An 18818-nucleotide genomic window follows, 5' to 3' on the forward strand; every position below is an offset into this window, starting at 1 on the left:
CTTACCTATGAAATTGGCGTTTTTGTTCATAGATATAAGTCTGATCCTAGTTTTTTTTTTTTTACAAAAGTACATACACAATTACAATAAAACTACAGTGCACTCAATAAACAACGATTTTACATACAATTAATTGTTATTTTTTATTGTTAAGTGTTCAGAATTAAGCCTTGAAAATAGGTCTTTTCATGTGCTGTCGGTTCGAGTATTAAAATTACTTATATTTTTCTAATGGTACCAATTTTCAAGAAATGGAGATATTGAAAACATACCTTAAAGGTGTCAAAAATTACTGGAAAAATTTTGTTTGGTTTGAATTAGCCATCAAAAAAATATCCGCAAAATTAATTGTATGGAAATTCGTGTTTCGTTGAAATTCTCCGAACAAAACGCCAATTTCATAGGTAATGACCTAATATTAATAAACTAAACGTCTAATATGCGCCTCCACCCTGCATCGTACCTCGTGAAACTCCTCATAATGCCTACAGCATTCCCTCGCTGCAGTACAATAGAGACCTGTTGAACCAGGTACGATCCAGAGCGGGGGTCGCAGCCCCTCTCCCGTAGACGCCTGCCCAGTTCACCAATCAGGCGCCGAGCCTCAGAGCCCCAGGACCCTACGGTTTTAATTGCCACCGGCACGAAATCATAACTAGATCGTCGCTTAGAAGTCAGAAAACAAACATCAGTTTCATAATATTGTATGAATATTCCCCTGCTGTATTAGGATCCCAATTAGGATTGTCTGCGTGATATGATGATTGATGAGAACTATCGTACCTATGTCCTTCCCCGGGCATCAAACTATCTCCATTCAAAATTTCATCTAAATCGGTTCAGCGGTTTAAGCGTGAAGTGGTGACAGACAGACAGAGTCACTTTCGCATTTATAATATTAGCAAGGATATTATATTGATAAAGGAAATGCTATGAAAGTAGGTACTTACCAACGGTAAAGACATGTCAACCCTCCTGTTGACGTTCAGTATCACTTGTCGCAGCGGCAACGCGCATGTGGCAAACGGCTCCTTAGCGCTGTCCATCTCGCAAATCACTATCAGCATGTCTTCCTGAATCACAAGTATTATATTTTTATCATTGAAACATCACGCTTCATTTTTTTTTAACAAATTTAGGTATGACCTGGATGTGAGTCCTTTAAGCCAACAATCCAATGTTTTTATTAACGCTTTAAAGCGCCTTCATTCATCACTCATTCATCTCAGCCATAAGACGTCCACTGCTGAATATAGGCCTCCTAGGGCTTCCAATACCGGGATCCCGGGATCCCGAAATACCGGGATCCCGTCTGTTTAAACGCATTTTTCAATACCGGTATTTTTTAAAGCAATACCGGGATCCCGGTATTTTCAAAAACAAGGAATATGTACCGATTATAACGTTTAAAATCCATTAAAATGATCAAATTCGGCTGTATCAAGAAGATTACTTGCCCATTTAATTAAAGAAGATCATTTAATTGAAACAAGATCTGTGCATATGCGTTAGATAAATATTTGGTGATGAATTCTGATGTTCAGGTATGATATTAATATAAGTCCAAGATATAAGTAGTTCTCAAAATTTTACCAAAACGTAGAAAGAAATGAATTGTAGTATAGCAAACGAATTTTTGATGCCAAATTTGAATATTTATTGGCTGGTTTATTAGGTTGAACTAAAAATGTAACTGGTGAAGTCAACAAGGCGGATAAAATCATTGTCAACCTGCGGGCTTAGCAAGGTTATATCATATTGCGCGTGGAATCTACTGTCGTCTTTTAACGATAGTCGTATTTTTATCGTTTTGCTGAACATGGTTACGGGTTACGATAAGAATACCACGTCGATATCGTATAAAGTTATCCACTATCATTCGTAAGTGACCACGATTGTCTATGCCTAGAGTTTATGAAAAATCCATTTAATGCCTGGCTTTATTAAAATGTCGGACGTGTGTCGGACGATGTTTGAAAACGAATAGTTAGTTTTATTACTACACTTCCAAATTGAAAAATGTTTAAATGAGTGACAGCTTTATACAAATTGACTTACATTATAACATGCACGGATAATCGTGTTTTCTCAACTGACAATTCACTTGACATTGACAAGCATCGCGTACGCGCATGATTCAGTGAATTTAGTGAAAATACAAACCAAGTCGAAGAAAAATACTGATTTGCTGTGTAAACTAAAGGAAATGCCACCCAAAATGTAAGTTTCTCTAATTTATTTATAGAAAAAGTTATAGTTCGTTTGATCATTAACTGGTTTTGTCATGAATATGTTTAATTTCAGTCGATGCTTCGGCGCACAAGAAAATGCTAGCCAAATATATAACTCAGCATCCCCTGTTCGCCTACACCTACAGCGAGATTCATGAGCCTCTCGGAACCCAGAGATACAAAATGCAATGCTGCACAGTGCACACAAGTTCTAAGATCTAGAAGAAAGGATTGAAGATGTAAGTACACCTTTCTTAAACTAAAATCATGAAAAGTTTCTGGTGCCTTTTAATATTATTGACACTTAATATCTATTTCTTCTCATTCTATCTATTATGTTCTACTAAGTGACAAAAGTTTGTTAAAAACCTGTTCTATCACTACTATAATTGCAGGAAGTTGATTTGGCAACAAGGATGTGTAAAAGTTACACTACAACAGTACCTATGCATACTTACATTTATTCACACTGCATAAAAAGTGCATACTTAAGGGTTCTAACAAATATTAAAATCTTTGAAACCCGTAGACCTCACTTTAAAAACTTATATATTTTTTTACTCTGTTTGTATATTCTAGAAGCTGGTTTTGTAGCAAGAATAAAAGTTTATTGAAAAAGAAAAAGACACACTTTATGCCATAAATCTAAGACATAAAGATAAAATATTATTAATAAGTATTTAGTTTTTATGCCCGTTCCGGATGTCCCGCTCACTTAAACTTTAAGTCCTTCCTCTTCATAACCGTTTTATGTATGATTGTTTTGCCGTTCAGGCAACCTATCTATGGAATGCACTCCCTCTACCTGTAAGACAAGCCCCAAGAAAATTTGTTTTTTGAGTAGTCATGCTCGGTAGTTATCTGCTAAATGTCTCGTCTAGTGTCTATCATCCCATATACATATTAGTACATTTATTTTTATAACATATATGTATGTTTATGTTAGTATGTATATCTAAGATATACCTACTGCATTTGCTTTTTGATTGGTTTTTGCACCAACCTTTAGTGTTTATATGTGACGTCCCACGGGTAAAGGTACCTTATGGCGGTTGGCGCTTACGCTATTAACTATTAACGCCGCTCCAATATTATTGCGGCGCTATGCGACGTAAGCGCCAGCCGCCATAAGGTACCTTTTGCCGTGGAACGTCACATATTTGTTTCTATGGTTGACTAGTAGGTGATAGATAATGCCTTTTGGCATTAAGTTCGCCATTTTTACGTAATTCTATATTTTTGTGCAATAAAGTTTATAAATTAAATAAATAAAGTAGCCATACCCACAAGTAACTTACAAATTCCCTGCAAGAGTTAGGCCGGCGCCCCACTGCTGCCCACGCTATGTACACGACCCACGTTCCTATACAAAATTTCGTGGGCTTGCCCACGGTTTGTATTAAAACGTGGGCCGTGGATGTAGCGTGCGCAGCAGTGGGGCGCCGGCCTTATTCAATACAAATAAATTGTATTAGTACCTATTCTACTAAGATTATAAAAAATATAATACCTACTCGTACAATATTCTTACTTATAACATGTAGGTAATATAGGAATACTAGGAACAGTTATGTTAGCACTAAAGCTGGCCATATACATTTGACAGCTAAGTTTGACCCACTTCCCGATTTCCGATTGAGCTGAAATTTTGCATACATAACAATATGTAAATCGGATGACAATTGCAATATTATGATGACATGGAGCTGATCTGATGATGGAGACATGAGGTGGCCATGGGAACACTGTGATAAAACAACGCAAACTAATTGTGCTTGGTGTTGTTAGAATGGACTCATGGAGTATTAGTTGCCTGTTGAAAGAAAAGTACAGTCAGCGATAAAAGCTTGTACCAAAAATTATATTTTTGCCAAAAACTTATTTATATTGTTAGGGCTTGGGAGTAGAAGCTGGTTTCTTTACTGCTGGCAGCTGGAATATTTTTTTTGTGTTTGGTAAAGTGGTCTATTGTACCTATACCTGACTATGGGAATGATTTTAGCAGCCTATGTATGTGTGTGGGTATGTTTGTGTCGTATATTACCCTAGCATAGAATATCTGAGATACATTTTGATAAATAAGGTGTTGGTTGGTTTGTTTTTATGACGCAAGTGGTACAGAACTACACTTGATACATAATACAACTTTAATAATGGATAAATAATTACTAGAACAAAATTCAATTTATTTTCAATCGATAATTTGGACAACTGTAACAAAAAAATCCCCCTGGCTTAAAAACGAGAGCTTTCTAAAAGTGACATTAATTTCACATAATTTGCCAATGAACCGCTGTAAGTACTAGCCTGCGCCTGACCTCATCTAATATAATTTGTTTCTGTTTCAGTCATAACATATTGGAGGCTTGAAAGTGCACATACCCATAGATTGGACGTTAAGCTCAACGAGACCATGCGATGCATCTCAGGCACTATCCGATCTACAACCGCCACTGGCTGCCGGCATTGAGTCACATTGCCCCTCCTCACATCCGACGACTCAAGGCGTTGAAGAGGGAGGCTGAGAATATCACGAATAACCCCACAATGCCTGTCCACGAGGAATTCTGCCGCCCGACTGCCCGCCGACCCTGTGCTACAGCTGGGAGCCTGAGCAGCTTTAATATTTCGGATAGGTGGATAGCGGAATGGTCAGCTTCGGCAGCTCGGAGTTGCTGTATATCTGACCCAACTAAAAAACCAAAAGGGTTTGACCTTCCTCGGAAAATCTGGTGCCGCCTGAGAACCGGACATGGCCGCTGCAATTCAGCCACACAAATGGAGGTAGACGGCTTTCCCACTTTGCGAATGCAGAATGCAGACCACTTAGCATATCTTCCAACGCTGCCTACTCCACTCCTCCTCCACTCCTGGGCCTGTTGAGGACCTGAAGACCGTGACACCTGACTTGGTTGCTTGGCTTGGCAACCTCAAGGCTACACTCTGAATGCCCTCATCAGTTTATGATATGAAATGAAATCACTTTATTGGAGCATTCCACGAGCTGTCCCGTACAAACGCATTTTATTTCCTGTGTTGCGACTTTTTTTTTCGCCATTTAAAGCAAGCGATTAATTTTCCGTGCATGTTTGACCATTTGTCATAGAAAAGGAAACTCTTATACCTGCAAATCTCCAGAAAATCTGCATTTCTACGGGACAAACGGTAGACAATTGCATGGAATGCTCCATTGCCAAAACATGATAAGTTGATGGTAGAAAAAATATTAGGAATACAAACCATATACCTACATATAAATTCTATGATAAGTATGTACTAAGTTATTCTAGGTTAAGTACTAACTTATTGTCTACTCTATACATAGGTAATTACACTTAGCAAGACATGTTGGCCGTGGGTACCAAGCTCAGCATGTGCTAGACTGGCGTCCAGCGCTGGTTTTCAGTTTGGCCCCTTTTTGTTGGAGGTCTGAGAGGAATGTTGATCTTTTCTGCGCCGTTAAGCATTCTATTTATATTGGAAACGAAACTTATAGATGAGCAGTTATGAAATAGCAATACTACAATAATATGGATATCAAATAAAAGCTAGTGAGAAGACCATTCCAAAAATATATATATGTGTCATACCTATCCACAAATAAAACAACAAACAACCTTTTCAGTTCATTAGTATTATCATTAAGCGTTTTACAACGTAAGTTAGGCCGTCGAATCAGACAGAATGGTAAGGGCCCCCGCTCAGTGGCGAAACTGAGGCAGCAGGGAAACTTGTCAGTCGTATTTACCACCACTGTGAAGTGTGAAATGCGGATGGTAATCTGGCCCACAGCGCAAAAGAGAAAGACGATCTTTTAGGAACTCTTTTTGCATCGAACTCGACCTTGAAAGACGACGGTAGCGCCCTACCGTCCACCATCCCGTAGTGTGAATACTCTATGCCAGAAACTTCTATCAAGCAGAGGGATATTCGGCGGGAGTTGCTATGCTTTCGTTTTATAAGGCGAGCGGGCCAAGTGCTTCAGAGTTGTGTCCAGTGTTAGCGCGTCTTACGTTAGGGGTCTCCTGTCGAAGTTACCATCTTATGGACTGTCCAATAGACTACCTATTATGCAAGTGGATCGCTAGCCCTTTGTCCGGCAGGCGCATATGAGCCGTAGTTGACGGAACCTGCTTCAATAGCTGCTGCTGCATATCTGTGACATGTTGTCTATCGACGACATTCATCGATATGTGGACTACTGAGGCTTCCTATACACTATACAGGATGGCTAAAAAATAACTACATTCCCGTTGCCAGGGAGGTTTTGGGATTATACTGAGTAACTTTTGCTACGGGACCAACCTCGAAATCGCGAAAAAAATAGTTTACCCTCCCATAGAAATTGGACCAGCCAAAATGTATGAAACAGCCAAATTTTTTTTCGCGACTTAGGGGTTGGTCCCATTTCGTTTCGGAGAGGGGGGGGGGGGGGCGCAAATTTGGTGCCTGCCCCGGGCGCCATATGACGTTCCTGGTACAAAAGCTGTTCATACTTCATAGTAATCCAGCGATAAAGCTGCTGGCATGATGGGCACTTTCACACCGGGTACGGCAGCCAATGATTTGTTTGTACACCTACATTTAATGTGTAAATAAACTTTGTTTAATTTTTTGGCAATAGTTGTTTTATTTACCCATTTATAATATTCTCTCTAGCACAGAGCCGAAATTGTTAACTTATCTATAGAGTTTAGTAAACAAAAAAGACTTGACAACACCACAAGTGACGAGAATTGTCATTCTTGTATCTACCTAAATGGAATTTAACATAGTTTTTAATATTCAACATTAGTTATTGGCGTATTGAGTCTGACCGCAGTTATAGTCACTAAAGTAGACTTATTAGCATAATAGAGCATTTAGGAATATTCTTATTTGGCCTTTTCACCGCCAGACTCACTAGACGCGTCCTTAAGACGCGTCTTTTCATACAAACGTAGTCCACATTTTTCTCTCTGGATAATAACATTAAATATTTTGATACAATTTGTTGTATATCATATCAACATCAACTACAGCCATGCCCCTACGGTTGTTCTTTTTTTTTTAATTTTTAATTATTATAAGAGTTAGAAGCATTTAAAAATTTGTATGTAATCTGTCTTCCGCTCCTAATTTTTACAATAATCAAAAATTCGAACGTAGGGGCATAGCTATATGGTTAATATACATTAAATTATGTAAAAATATTTTCCATAATGTCAATATCCAGAGAGGAAAATGAGGACTACGTTTGTATGGAGAAGCGGAAGCGGCCATCTCCCTTTCCTCTTAAGTAAGAACGTGCCTAAAATGTTTTTATTACCTATGCTTTCATTGTACTATACTGCATATGAGTCGGATTTTACATTTAGAAGCTATAATATCACAAATTTTGTACGCATAAGGCTAAAATGAAAAATAAGAATAAGTGACACCTACATTGAAGCATGCCCGGGAATGGTGTTCTGTGTGAAGATTATCCGTCTTGAATGTTTACTAGTCTCTACTTGTATAGAAATATAGGTAAATTAGGTAGGTATTTGTGTGATAGTAAAACATAGTAATAGGCGAAATATGTATTTATTAAGCTTATTAAGAGCCGGTTTTGTGCATGCTTGCATGCTTAGGAAGTTTTTTAGGAGCATCTTCTCTAATTTTTCCCTTGATCCACGAGAAGTTTTCTGGAAGAAAAAGAAGGAAATAAGTAAAAGTAGGTTCATGTGGCAGCGATGGAGTAAGTATTTTCACATGAGTGCAGTCTAGTGCACTCAAGATATATACTAAACAATCGCCAGGAATAATATCCATTAAACAAGGCAGCACATTAGAACTAGGTGCCTTAGTTAAACCTAATAAGTATTGCATTCCCAGATTATATATCCCAGAGATAACTACTTATCATACATAACTATCAAACAATGGGTAGGTACATATCTCAATGCATAATACAGCCGCACTCATACTTATTCAAAAAAGGAAAAGTTACTAAGACAGTCCTTGTGGAAAGTCACAGTTTTTTATGTCTAATACTTAATTCAGTGCTCAAAAGAACTTACCTTCTGTTTACAGCATCTACAAACTGCTCGAGGTTCAGGCTTACAGTAGTGTGGCCAATCCAGTCAGTAGTGCTCCAATGGACAAGCCATGATCTTGACTAGTCCCACGTTGGTAGTTAATTGCCATCAGCTAGCAGGTGTAACTGTTACACACCAGCAGCTGCTGCTGCTGCTGCTGGTGTAGGTGTGCTGCTGGTGTGGTGTATACTGTTAGAACCTAAAACAAATAAGTACCTAATTACAGTACCGGCCAATAATATATCACCTCCATGCTTTTACGGTATAACTTTTTTTTATATTTGTGAGTGACTTCCACAGCTTTAGGTAGTTTAGTAGTATTCCTTGTCCAGCGATGAGAAAAATTGGTCTATGTAATGATTTTTTCATAGAGGTTTTTTGTTTTAATGTATGGTCAACTTCATTATTTTTAAAGAGCTTTTTTAGTAATATGCTGAGTCTCTTATTGTAGTTCACAGTATTTCAGTATTCATAATATCTTATACCTTTAAACGAGCAATTCTTGTATATTTATTTATTTATATGTATATATATTTCGGGGATATCGGAAACGGCTCCAACGATTTCGATGAAATTTGCTATATGGGGGTTTTCGGGGGCGAAAAATCAATCTAGCTAGGTCTCATCTCTGGAAAAACATGCATATTTATATAAAATGACTAGTAAAATATGAAATCTACAAACTAACCTACTACAAGTTCATACAAAAACACACAAAGGTGATATGTTATTGACCGGTACTGTAAATCTAATTTTGTCAAGTAGATTTTCCCCCTGGAGGTTAGGATATGAATGTTGAAGTAAATAGTAGCTTAAGTAACCTCTGTTAGTAGGTTAGTAGCATAAGTAAGAGATTGTACAACAGATATCTTAACATACTAACTTTTACATATAATAATGAGGCCGGTACCTAGTATTGAAGAGTTTAGTAGCATTGTCATTAAGACGTCTGTTTTACATAGAATCAATGATTTCAAATATAATAGGGTCTATGCATAGAATACATATTAACTTTATAAGAAACACTGCAATTTTATAGCTTTACCTTTGAGATGTTTTGGTAGGTAACCCATCACCGTTTTGAAGCTCGGCGTTAAATTCGGCACATAAGTAAATGCACTGCACACTCCTTACGCACTCTGTAAATATGCCGAAACTCTTCGTCCGTCATATCAAATGGGCTGCAAGTGTTTCTTAAAGCTGTTTACGATATTTTTCTTCAACAGCAGCCGCGAGTAGGAATAATAAAATTTGACTTCCCTGCGAAGAAAATATTGACAATATTATATACAGCGGAACATTGTAACTAATAACTCTCAATATAATCATAGAAAAACTGATATTTACCTGTAATTTATACCTTAAAATATGATTATTCACTACTTTTGCTTTCACGACAAGGCTTATCGTCATCTAAGAAGCACGTAGTTAAAATTAACTAAGTTGAACTGTCAAAATGGGACAATCTGTCAAATTATCCACATCTTATCCAACGACCATGTTATGCAAATTGTCTTCTATCATCTACCGCTGTCAAATGTGGATAACTCCATATATCGTCTGCAACCATAGTATGGATGATAAAACCGACGATAACGGCCGTTTTATCCACACCTATTGCGTGATAACTACCTTGTCGTACAACCTTGCTAAGCCCGCAGGAGGGTGAAATGATAATTATTGCAGATGGCGATTATTGTTTAATATCCTATGCTAAGGACATACATATATGGTGTTACTGTGAGCCTTTTTTTAATAAAACTCAAAAAATTTAAGCGATTCATAGTCAATACCGGGATCCCGGTATTGATGAAGATAGTTTCGGTATTAATACCGGTATTGTAAGTAGTCCGGTATTTGGAAGCCCTAAGGCCTCCCCCTTAGGTTAGAATAAAGCGCCTTACACGATACGTTTCTGGATCTATAAACAACCTTTCTTAGTTTAAAACGATTAAAGTCCCTATCATAAATGACCTAATGAACTTGGTGCGCTGAGATTGGTCAAGTGTCAACTAATCAAATCAGTGAGTGGAAATTAAACTACCTATCTTTATAGATAGATCTTAAATTATGTTTATTATGAATATCATGAATAATCATGATATTCATAATTTAAGATCTTATACAACAAAGAAAATATTGGCTCTTGTCGGTGGAGTATACACCCACTTCTCGGTATTCGGCCAGGTTCTTTATTAGTAGGTACAACTAAAACATTGTTGGACTGTTGCTTCAGGTGTACAACGAAGCGCTATACTTTATATAGTCAAGATTCAGAACATCTACTGCTATAATTCCGAGCCGTGGCGTGAAAAAGTAAACTTTAGCAGTAGGGTCAAGGCGGAAACAGTGGCTCAGTCACTCAAATATCGGTATACACTGTTGCACCCTTACATGTTAGAATAACCATTGCTCGTCCATTTGAATTTGTTCGATTACTGAATGTTTCTGTTGTATTAGCAGGGAGCCAATGTACCCGGCAATTTTTTCCGAGTCACTGTTCCCTCCTTGACCATAAATATTAGTTTACATACATTTTTCAAGTATTCTTCCATTTCCTTAGTCAACTGGAACTCGTACTGCGTGGAAAAATCGAAGTAGGTGACGCGGCCTTTGCTCAAGGGCGTCATGGTGGTTTTGCGCTCAAAGACCCATTTAAGAACCAAGTTAGTGTCCCGAGATCTTAATATCGCCTACAAAGACAAATTATAACCATAAACATAAGGTCAATGTGGAGTAAACCGTATATAAAGCTGGCTATACACACTTAGGGTACGCCTGCGCAGTTTTAACTGTGCAGTTCAACTGGGTCATTTTATTTAAAGTTGTCCCCTACACTTTTTTTTAATTTGTGAAATTTTATGTTATTTCTACTCAGAATCACGGGCTCTTTCTATCCTAATAGGAGAAAAAAAGTGTCTCAAGGATTTTATTTCCATTCCGTTAAGTACCATTTTTAATAGACTTTGTATGGCGGTCACGGAATGGAAAGATCGAAAATTGTAGGGAAATTATGGGACACTTTTTTTCTCCTATTAGGATCAAAAGAGCTCATGATTCTGAGTAGAAATAACATAAAAAATCCCAAATTTGAAAAACAAAGTTTAGGGGACAACTTTAAATAAAATGGCCCAACTGCACAGGTAAAGCTGTGGTTAGAAAACTTGCGCTGTCGAGTGCCACATACGCTACGATTTACCTGTGCAGTTGGCAAACCTGCGCGGGCATACCCTAGAGTGTGAATGGCTAGCTTAAGGGAAGATCTTCTACATTATATGCCCCTTCGTCGCTTTTAACTCTTGCATTTGTAGGTACTCATACTCCACTTACAGAAGGTCGGTAGAGTAGGCTGAGTAGGGGTGAAGCTATTAAATTCCTTTCTGTGTCTGAGCATTGTAAGCATAGGTACAAATCCGAGAGTCTTCCCTGTAATAAATTTCATTGAACGATTTTCTTACTACCTTGTTTATTACACTTGATAAAAACGATTTAAAGACTAACGGCAACCAAATCTGTCGAATTAGTTTTCTATACTATATTATTAGGTAGGTACTGCTGGATCCAGACGTCTGGCAGTTATTCATCAGTGGAAGTCATAATGATAGACCAGCAAAACTTTTCACTTGGGAAAAAGGGCAAAAGCAAAAAGGCATTTGATAATAAGCTACCTTTCTACACTTACCTCATCAGAAAGCACGACAGTCACAACATGCATCGTGAATAAGCAAGATGGCGCCACTGTGCCATCAAATTGGGACTTTCCCTCAGTTTTCCGGAGCACCAAGGAGACGGGGTCGACTGTGACAGCCTTCTTCTGCTATAGAGGAACAGATATTGCCGCATTTCCATATATGACGCCTTGGCCACAAAACGCACGGCTGCGAGTGTGCACACTTAACCTTGACGTTAACCGCCGGATATTATTTAATAGTAGATTGTTAACCAAGGGATGAAAGGCATTCATTTCTGCCGAGATAGTTTGGCGCTCGAACGCAGTGAGAGCGCCAATAGTCCGAGGCTGGAATGATGCCTTTCACCCGAGTTAAACACTCTACTTTTCATTTCGATTTTCGATTTCAATACGAGGAAAGTAAAATGAGAAAGTAGACATTTTTATAGTAAATCTTGAGGGTACTTTCAACTAACAATTTAGGCAAAAGTATCGTTATTTATGGAATGGGGAGATAAATATCAGAATGGAGAGTGTATAACAAATCCATTTAAACCCAAATTTCAATTGCTTATCGTAAAAAAATTAATATAGTCGTACTTGGAACGTAAAATGCCCTAGTGCAGAAACGTATCATTTTCTGCACACCTTTTAGAACAACAATGACCCTCTTTCAGAGCATGATAAAAGAAAAATAATATGTATGTTGGTTGACGTCAGTGCAGGGACCGATATCTCGAATGGCATTAGTCTAAAATTATTAGTGTTGCAATGGTAACCCATACGACTTGACAGTTCGTGGACTAATCATATTAGCCTAATACCAATCGAGAAATGGGTTCCGAGGCTGGGCTTGAAGCTTGAACTTCAACTCTTGGCATGTTCATTTGACAGTCAAAGTCAGAAATATGTTAATATAAACGTTTTACACTTTCTTCCGATGAAAAGGATTTACGATCATAAAGGTAGATACACGGTACAATGAATAAAACCCTATATTTTGTGGAGCAATTTATTTAGGCTCGGAACTACATCACAATCAATGATCAATACATGTTACAACACATCTATACATGTTCTAACTGCACAAAAATGAAAATACAATGATTATGATCAACGGTAGTGCAATCCTAAATACAGAAAAACAATATTTAAATAACAGTGTAATAGACATAAAGTATAGGTATTTAATCTCAATGACAACTAAAACTCAACTGAAATAGATACCTATTCATACTTAATATAGGTACTCAACATCGCAACATCCAACTTACGAATACGATTATTCACAAAACTAACATCTAAAATAGGTAAGTTAAGTATATTTTAATGACTTGCTCTGAAATGACCCATTGATTTTAGCTACTTGGGGTAACAATCTCTATTTACGTCACCTCCTGCGGCCTTTGGGTCTGCAGCAGCGAGCGGCAGCGAGCCAACTCTTGAGAGATCACTTGCAACATCGCCTCCATTTTCTGCGTCGGAGATCTTTGCTCGCTGCACAAACATAATAGTATTCGTAAGGGGCAGGAGCTACTTAGGTACTATATTTAAATAGGTACATAAGTATGTGTCCCTGACAGACAGATCAGGGGCCGATTGCATAACAAACTACAACTAATATTACAAGCGGAACTCCTTTTCTAATTTCACTTATTAAATAAGGAGTTCCGCTTGTAATATTAGTTGTAGTTTGTTATGCAATCGGCCCCAGTTCGTGGACTAATAATATTAGTCTAATATTATTAGTGTGTTGTCATGGTAACCCATACGACGACCTAACTGTCAAATCGTACGGGTCACAGTTTGTGGAGTAATATTATTAGTCCACGAACTGTCGATATCGTATGGGTTGCCATGACAATAGACCAATAATATTAGACGAATATCGTTCGAGAAATGGGCCCCTGGTGTTATCTATTTTTGTCTTAATTAAAGTGGTTTTTACTTGACCAAATTAAATAATGGGCGGGAAGTAATTGGCGGGGTAATTGTATCATGTAAAGATGTATCTTACCCAAATGAAGAGTCTTCTTTCGCGTAGTCGTTTCTTCGAACCTCTCCTAGGGACTTGGATGTCCTGCGTTCTTGATCTAAAAACAAAAATAAAATATTATTATCTACGATTTGCCAATATTCGGCGCCAGCGTCGAGAAAATACATAACATAAATTTCAATTCAGACTAGATTTGGCAATAGGGCCTCTTAATGGAGATGCCAAGTTGAAGATTGGTCTAACAAATTAGAAGAAAACTTCCACAAATTTCACAATGCAGAGTTGACTTTCCTACGAATTGGCCTCTCCACTATCTACTTATTTACGATGCAGTACTTACAGACCGGTACTTCGCCTTCGCTCAGTGTGTATCCTTCTCGCGGTGTCGCTTTCGTGCTGGTGCTGGTAGATACAGTTCTATGCTCGCCGGGAGACAGTCTGTTAGATAGGTCTGCAAGGAATAACACTGTAGCATAATCCCACCAGGGGCCCATTTCTCGAAAGATATTAGTCTAATATTACTAGTGTGTTGTCATGGCAACCCATACGATTTGACAGATCGTGGACTAATATTATTAGTCTAATACCGTTCGAGAAATGGGCCCCAGGGGCCTATTTATCGAACGATATTAGACTAATAATATTAGTGTGTTGCCATGGTAACCCATACGATTTGACAGTTCGTGGACTAATAATATTAGTCTAATATCGTTCGAGAAATGGGCCCCAGTTATGTTATTTGCCACTCAACAGTGTGACTTGGCAACATTTTACCCCCCCAAGATGAATATGAAAAAAATTAAAATGTTCACCTTTTATTTGGTCTACTTATAACGTTTCAAGCTCTGGTGGCCTAGCGGTAAGAGCGTGCGACTTTCAATCCGGAGGTCGCGGGTTCAAAGTTTCAAACCCCGGCTTGTACCAATAAGTTTTTCGGAACTTATATACGAAATATCATTTGATATTTGACGCGAGGAAGATGATGATATACTCACCATCGTTTTCTGAAGGCAAGTCAGTCATAACTGATATCTCATGTTCCGTGTTCGCCGGACTGTTGGCTCGTGAGTCTCGAGACTTATCTATGGTATAAGTATGTGGAGACATGAGAGGAGGCCTTTCTGCTTTGGGTGTCGACGAGCCAATAGGAGCTCTTAAAATTGAGCCTGAAAAAAATTTGTACAAGTTGTGAATATGGTTCGGTGTCGCACATGTGACACCTCTGGAGTTACAGCTGTATTGAACGGACTATAATTAAACTAACTTATTTTTAGCGCAAATAATAAAGAACGGACGAACACAACTAAACCTAGTGAAATGGCGTTTCGCATAGTTACAAGTGTTACAACTTAGGGGTTGTGCACAAATCACGCGAGGTGTTTTCGGCTACTTTTTGACTAGCTATTTTGAAGTGCAGAGTGAAGATTTATGTTTAACGAAACCGAGAAAAAGTATCTACCCATGTGGTAGGCTTTTTTTTCTTAGTTTCGTTCACTGTAGAAAAATAGACGTGAGGTTTCCTTATACTCCCCCTCCCCCAACGTGATCTATCGTGATTTTTTCGTAACCCCCCTCTCCCACTCTCGAACCTCGCGTGATTTGTGCACAAGCCTTTTTTATTAAACTGATTTTTTCTTGGGTTACAGGTTCTATTTTTTACTAAATGACAGACAGCTGTTGAAACTAGGCGTAACTAAAAAACTTCATATAAACTACTTTGACTTTTGATTGGAACAGCATTATAAACACTAGAGTCAACCAATTCATTAAATAAAACGTATCAATGAGTGAAATCTGTTTTAAGTTTAACCTAAGTATTTAGAAGCCCGAATATCCGCTGCTTGGGTCAAATGGCGGGAGATGACTGGGGTTATTTGTGACCCCAAAATGCCGATTAAATTGAAGGGACAGGTCTATAAGACCATCATTAGACCTGCCCTTCTGTACGGCAGCGAGACTTGGCCTTTACTAGAGCGGCACAAGCAGGAACTGCGTGTCACGGAAATGAAGATGCTACGGTGGATGTGCGGAGTTTCACGCAAGGATCGCATCCGAAACGCCCACATTCGGGGTAGTCTTGGCGTCCGTGACATCGCAGACAAACTGCAAGAGTGCCGCCTTCGTTGGTATGGCCACGTCTCGCGCAGACCGGCAAGTTACGTGGGTAACAAATGCCTGGCCATGCCGCCTCCTCCCGGTACGGGAAGAAGAGGCCGCCCCAAGAAGCGATGGCTTGATGTCATTAAGGAGGACATGCGTGCCAACGGACTCACCACCAGGGACGCCGAAGATCGGGCAAAGTGGACACGAAGGAGTCGGAAGGCGGACCCCGGGTCCTCGCGCCCCGCGCGGGGGCACAGCCGGGATTGACGCAAGGATGATGATGATGATGATTTAGAAAAACTAGTTTTGACTAACGAAAATGCGAATTAACTAAGACATTTAGGGCATCTGGCGCGGGTGAGCGGGTTCACGAAAAATAGTATGAGCAACGCTAACGGCGCGGAAGCGTGCGGCGGATTTTATAGTCCGTCGATTTGTAACTGGCCCCGAGCCGCTAACCCTTCGTCTATTGTTAAGTAAAACGCACGTGCCTCTACCTGTAAAAAAAGGGTCGTGTAATTCTCTACGGTTACTGAGTGCTGGCGAGTCGAACTAGTCTAAAATGTGTCATCCAAATGCGTAACAAAGGCGCGTTATCGGAGAGCGCACCTACACTGGTTTTTGAGTGTTGGATTCTAGCCCACGCTCAGGTGCCAATTAGAATATTTAAGTCCCTTTTTTGCAGGTAAGTAGCACGTGCGGTGTTACTTAACAAAAGACGAAGGATTAGCAGTTCGGGGCCTGCTACGAATCGACAGACTATACCTACAAGGACACCCGCGCGCGTGCGCCCGTTCCGTGCACCCGCCCACGCTAGCAGACGCTACTGTCGAGTATTATTACAATTGTGAGTCGTTCTCTCACTGCAACTGCATCTCCTAAACCTGCTGTCCTTATGCAGGGTTGCGAGGATCTGACTCCCACTGCATGAACGGAATAGGGAGAGAGATGGACCGGACTTTTCGGGGCAAGTGCAGAATGTCACGTGGTGCTGGCAAAAATCTGTGTGGTGATCGAGAAAACGCAAATAAGATACTTAAAGGATTGAAAAAACAATGCTTCTCTTTCAAACTGCTGATTATATCAATTTCCTAATAATCGAAGATTGTGGAAACTTTTCTCCACCTGTCAAATTCAAATCACGATTTTTTCTTATACATGTCTTCTTCATAGATTTATTCTAATTGTGGAAAAAAGGTGACCGTTATCAATCTATAGGTGTTTGATTCCCAAAAATGAGATAAAGGAGACCATTACAGAATTTATTAAGAGAAAGCTGTTTGGTAGAGAATCACTGTTTTCCTTCGAAGCTGAAAACTTGGACAAGTTTTAAAAAAGTGGTCCATTGAAATAACTTATGATAAGTACACTACACTTACCATATTCATAAATCCTTCTTATATCATTATTTTTAGGAGTAACATCCAGTGGCAATTTCTCATTCTCATATTCTTGACTTTTAAGTTCCCCTGTTCCGTTATACCCAATTGTTTCGTTAGGCTCCACTTTACGTGCAACGTTTACATCTTTTTGATCATGTTTCAAAGCCTTTTTATCTTTCTTATTAACTTTTTTATTTCTATCATCTTTACCTTGGTCTTTGGCCGGTTTAGCCTTTCTCTTTGTTAAAGAAAATCTTCGTTTAGTTGCTGAGTCACTGATAGGTGGTATAGGCCCTGGTATTTGCTGGTAATTATCATCATATTTTTTTGGAGTACGAACGATAGAAGAATATTTGACACTTGAATCCTGTTCATCGATTGGTGGTATTTTTGTTTTAGATTTGTCATGATAATTGACAGGTTTTGGTTTTACAATTACAACCTCTTTTTGCAAGTTGTCTCCTTGTTCTATTTTTTTTGGATAATTCAATAGCTGATCTTTATTAACCATAGGACTTAAACAATTTTCCGGACTTTTGGTCTCATTTCTTTCGGTCAAGGTATTTGTTTCAAGACCGTCGCGGCAGCAATTTTTTTCAACAACTTGATCAGTATTGTCGTCGGGGCATTCGCATTTAACAGGGCAATTGTTATTAACAAATTGATCATTATTGTCATCGGGGCATTCGCATTCAACAGGGCAGATTTCAACAACTTGTTGATGTGAATTGTTTACCTGAGTTTCATTACTTTTATCTGAATTAGAATCGTTCCTAACATATATTTCTCTATACGGATATTCATTATCTTTAGTAGTTGTATCCGTTTCAATCGTCGCATTTAGTTTTTCTTTGTTCTGTATTGTGTCAGTTTTTCTTTCATTATCAAATGTTACTTCAACTGTACTTTCAGGTTCACTTGGTAATTTTATTACTATAGCTTCACGTTCAGAAATGGATATTCGTGTTGGTTTTGCCGAGATATTTTTATCTTTAATTCTTTGTTCATCGTCAGATTTGTAGTTGTAATCAATTGATTTAGAATAGAAAGATGATTCTTGTTCAGCGTTATCCTTTTCAGCCTAAGAACAATATTAACCTTTTAACCGCCGTAGACTGATATGTCATACAAAATCGGGCTCATTTCGCAGCAGTCTGATATAAGGCAAAACTTCGTGTAACTTCGTACCGCCGGCGACACGAGCACGATCGATGAAAAATTCTATGGCGGTTAAAAGGTTAAGGTATTTCTGGTGTAAGTTGTAGTAAATAAATTTTAAGATTGGCATAATGTACGAGAACTTTGTAAAGTGATTTTTATTTTGTTGATATTTGAATGATCTTTTTATACAATGAAAATTATCACACTATTCAAAAG

General features: G+C 38.6%; 1 protein-coding gene across 4 annotated transcripts in view; it reads right to left on the reverse strand.

Moving 5' to 3' along the window:
- LOC134790150 (titin homolog) overlaps positions 1–18818 on the reverse strand; it is a 113552-nt gene that overhangs the window by 84467 nt on the left and 10267 nt on the right. For 3 of the 4 annotated variants that reach the window (XM_063760949.1, XM_063760951.1, XM_063760948.1), the window contains 9 exons: positions 17439–18522; positions 16903–17061; positions 14952–15122; positions 14297–14407; positions 13978–14053; positions 13355–13457; positions 11973–12107; positions 10825–10983; positions 951–1073 (listed from right to left, as the gene is read on the reverse strand). In XM_063760949.1, coding sequence (XP_063617019.1) covers positions 951–1073; positions 10825–10983; positions 11973–12107; positions 13355–13457; positions 13978–14053; positions 14297–14407; positions 14952–15122; positions 16903–17061; positions 17439–18522 — 2121 coding nt within the window. The remainder of the gene's footprint in view (positions 1–950; positions 1074–10824; positions 10984–11972; positions 12108–13354; positions 13458–13977; positions 14054–14296; positions 14408–14951; positions 15123–16902; positions 17062–17438; positions 18523–18818) is intronic. The other variant, XM_063760950.1, reaches the window with a different exon arrangement.

This window comes from Cydia splendana, chromosome 4, assembly GCF_910591565.1.
Source record: "Cydia splendana chromosome 4, ilCydSple1.2, whole genome shotgun sequence".
NCBI lineage: Eukaryota > Metazoa > Arthropoda > Insecta > Lepidoptera > Tortricidae > Cydia > Cydia splendana.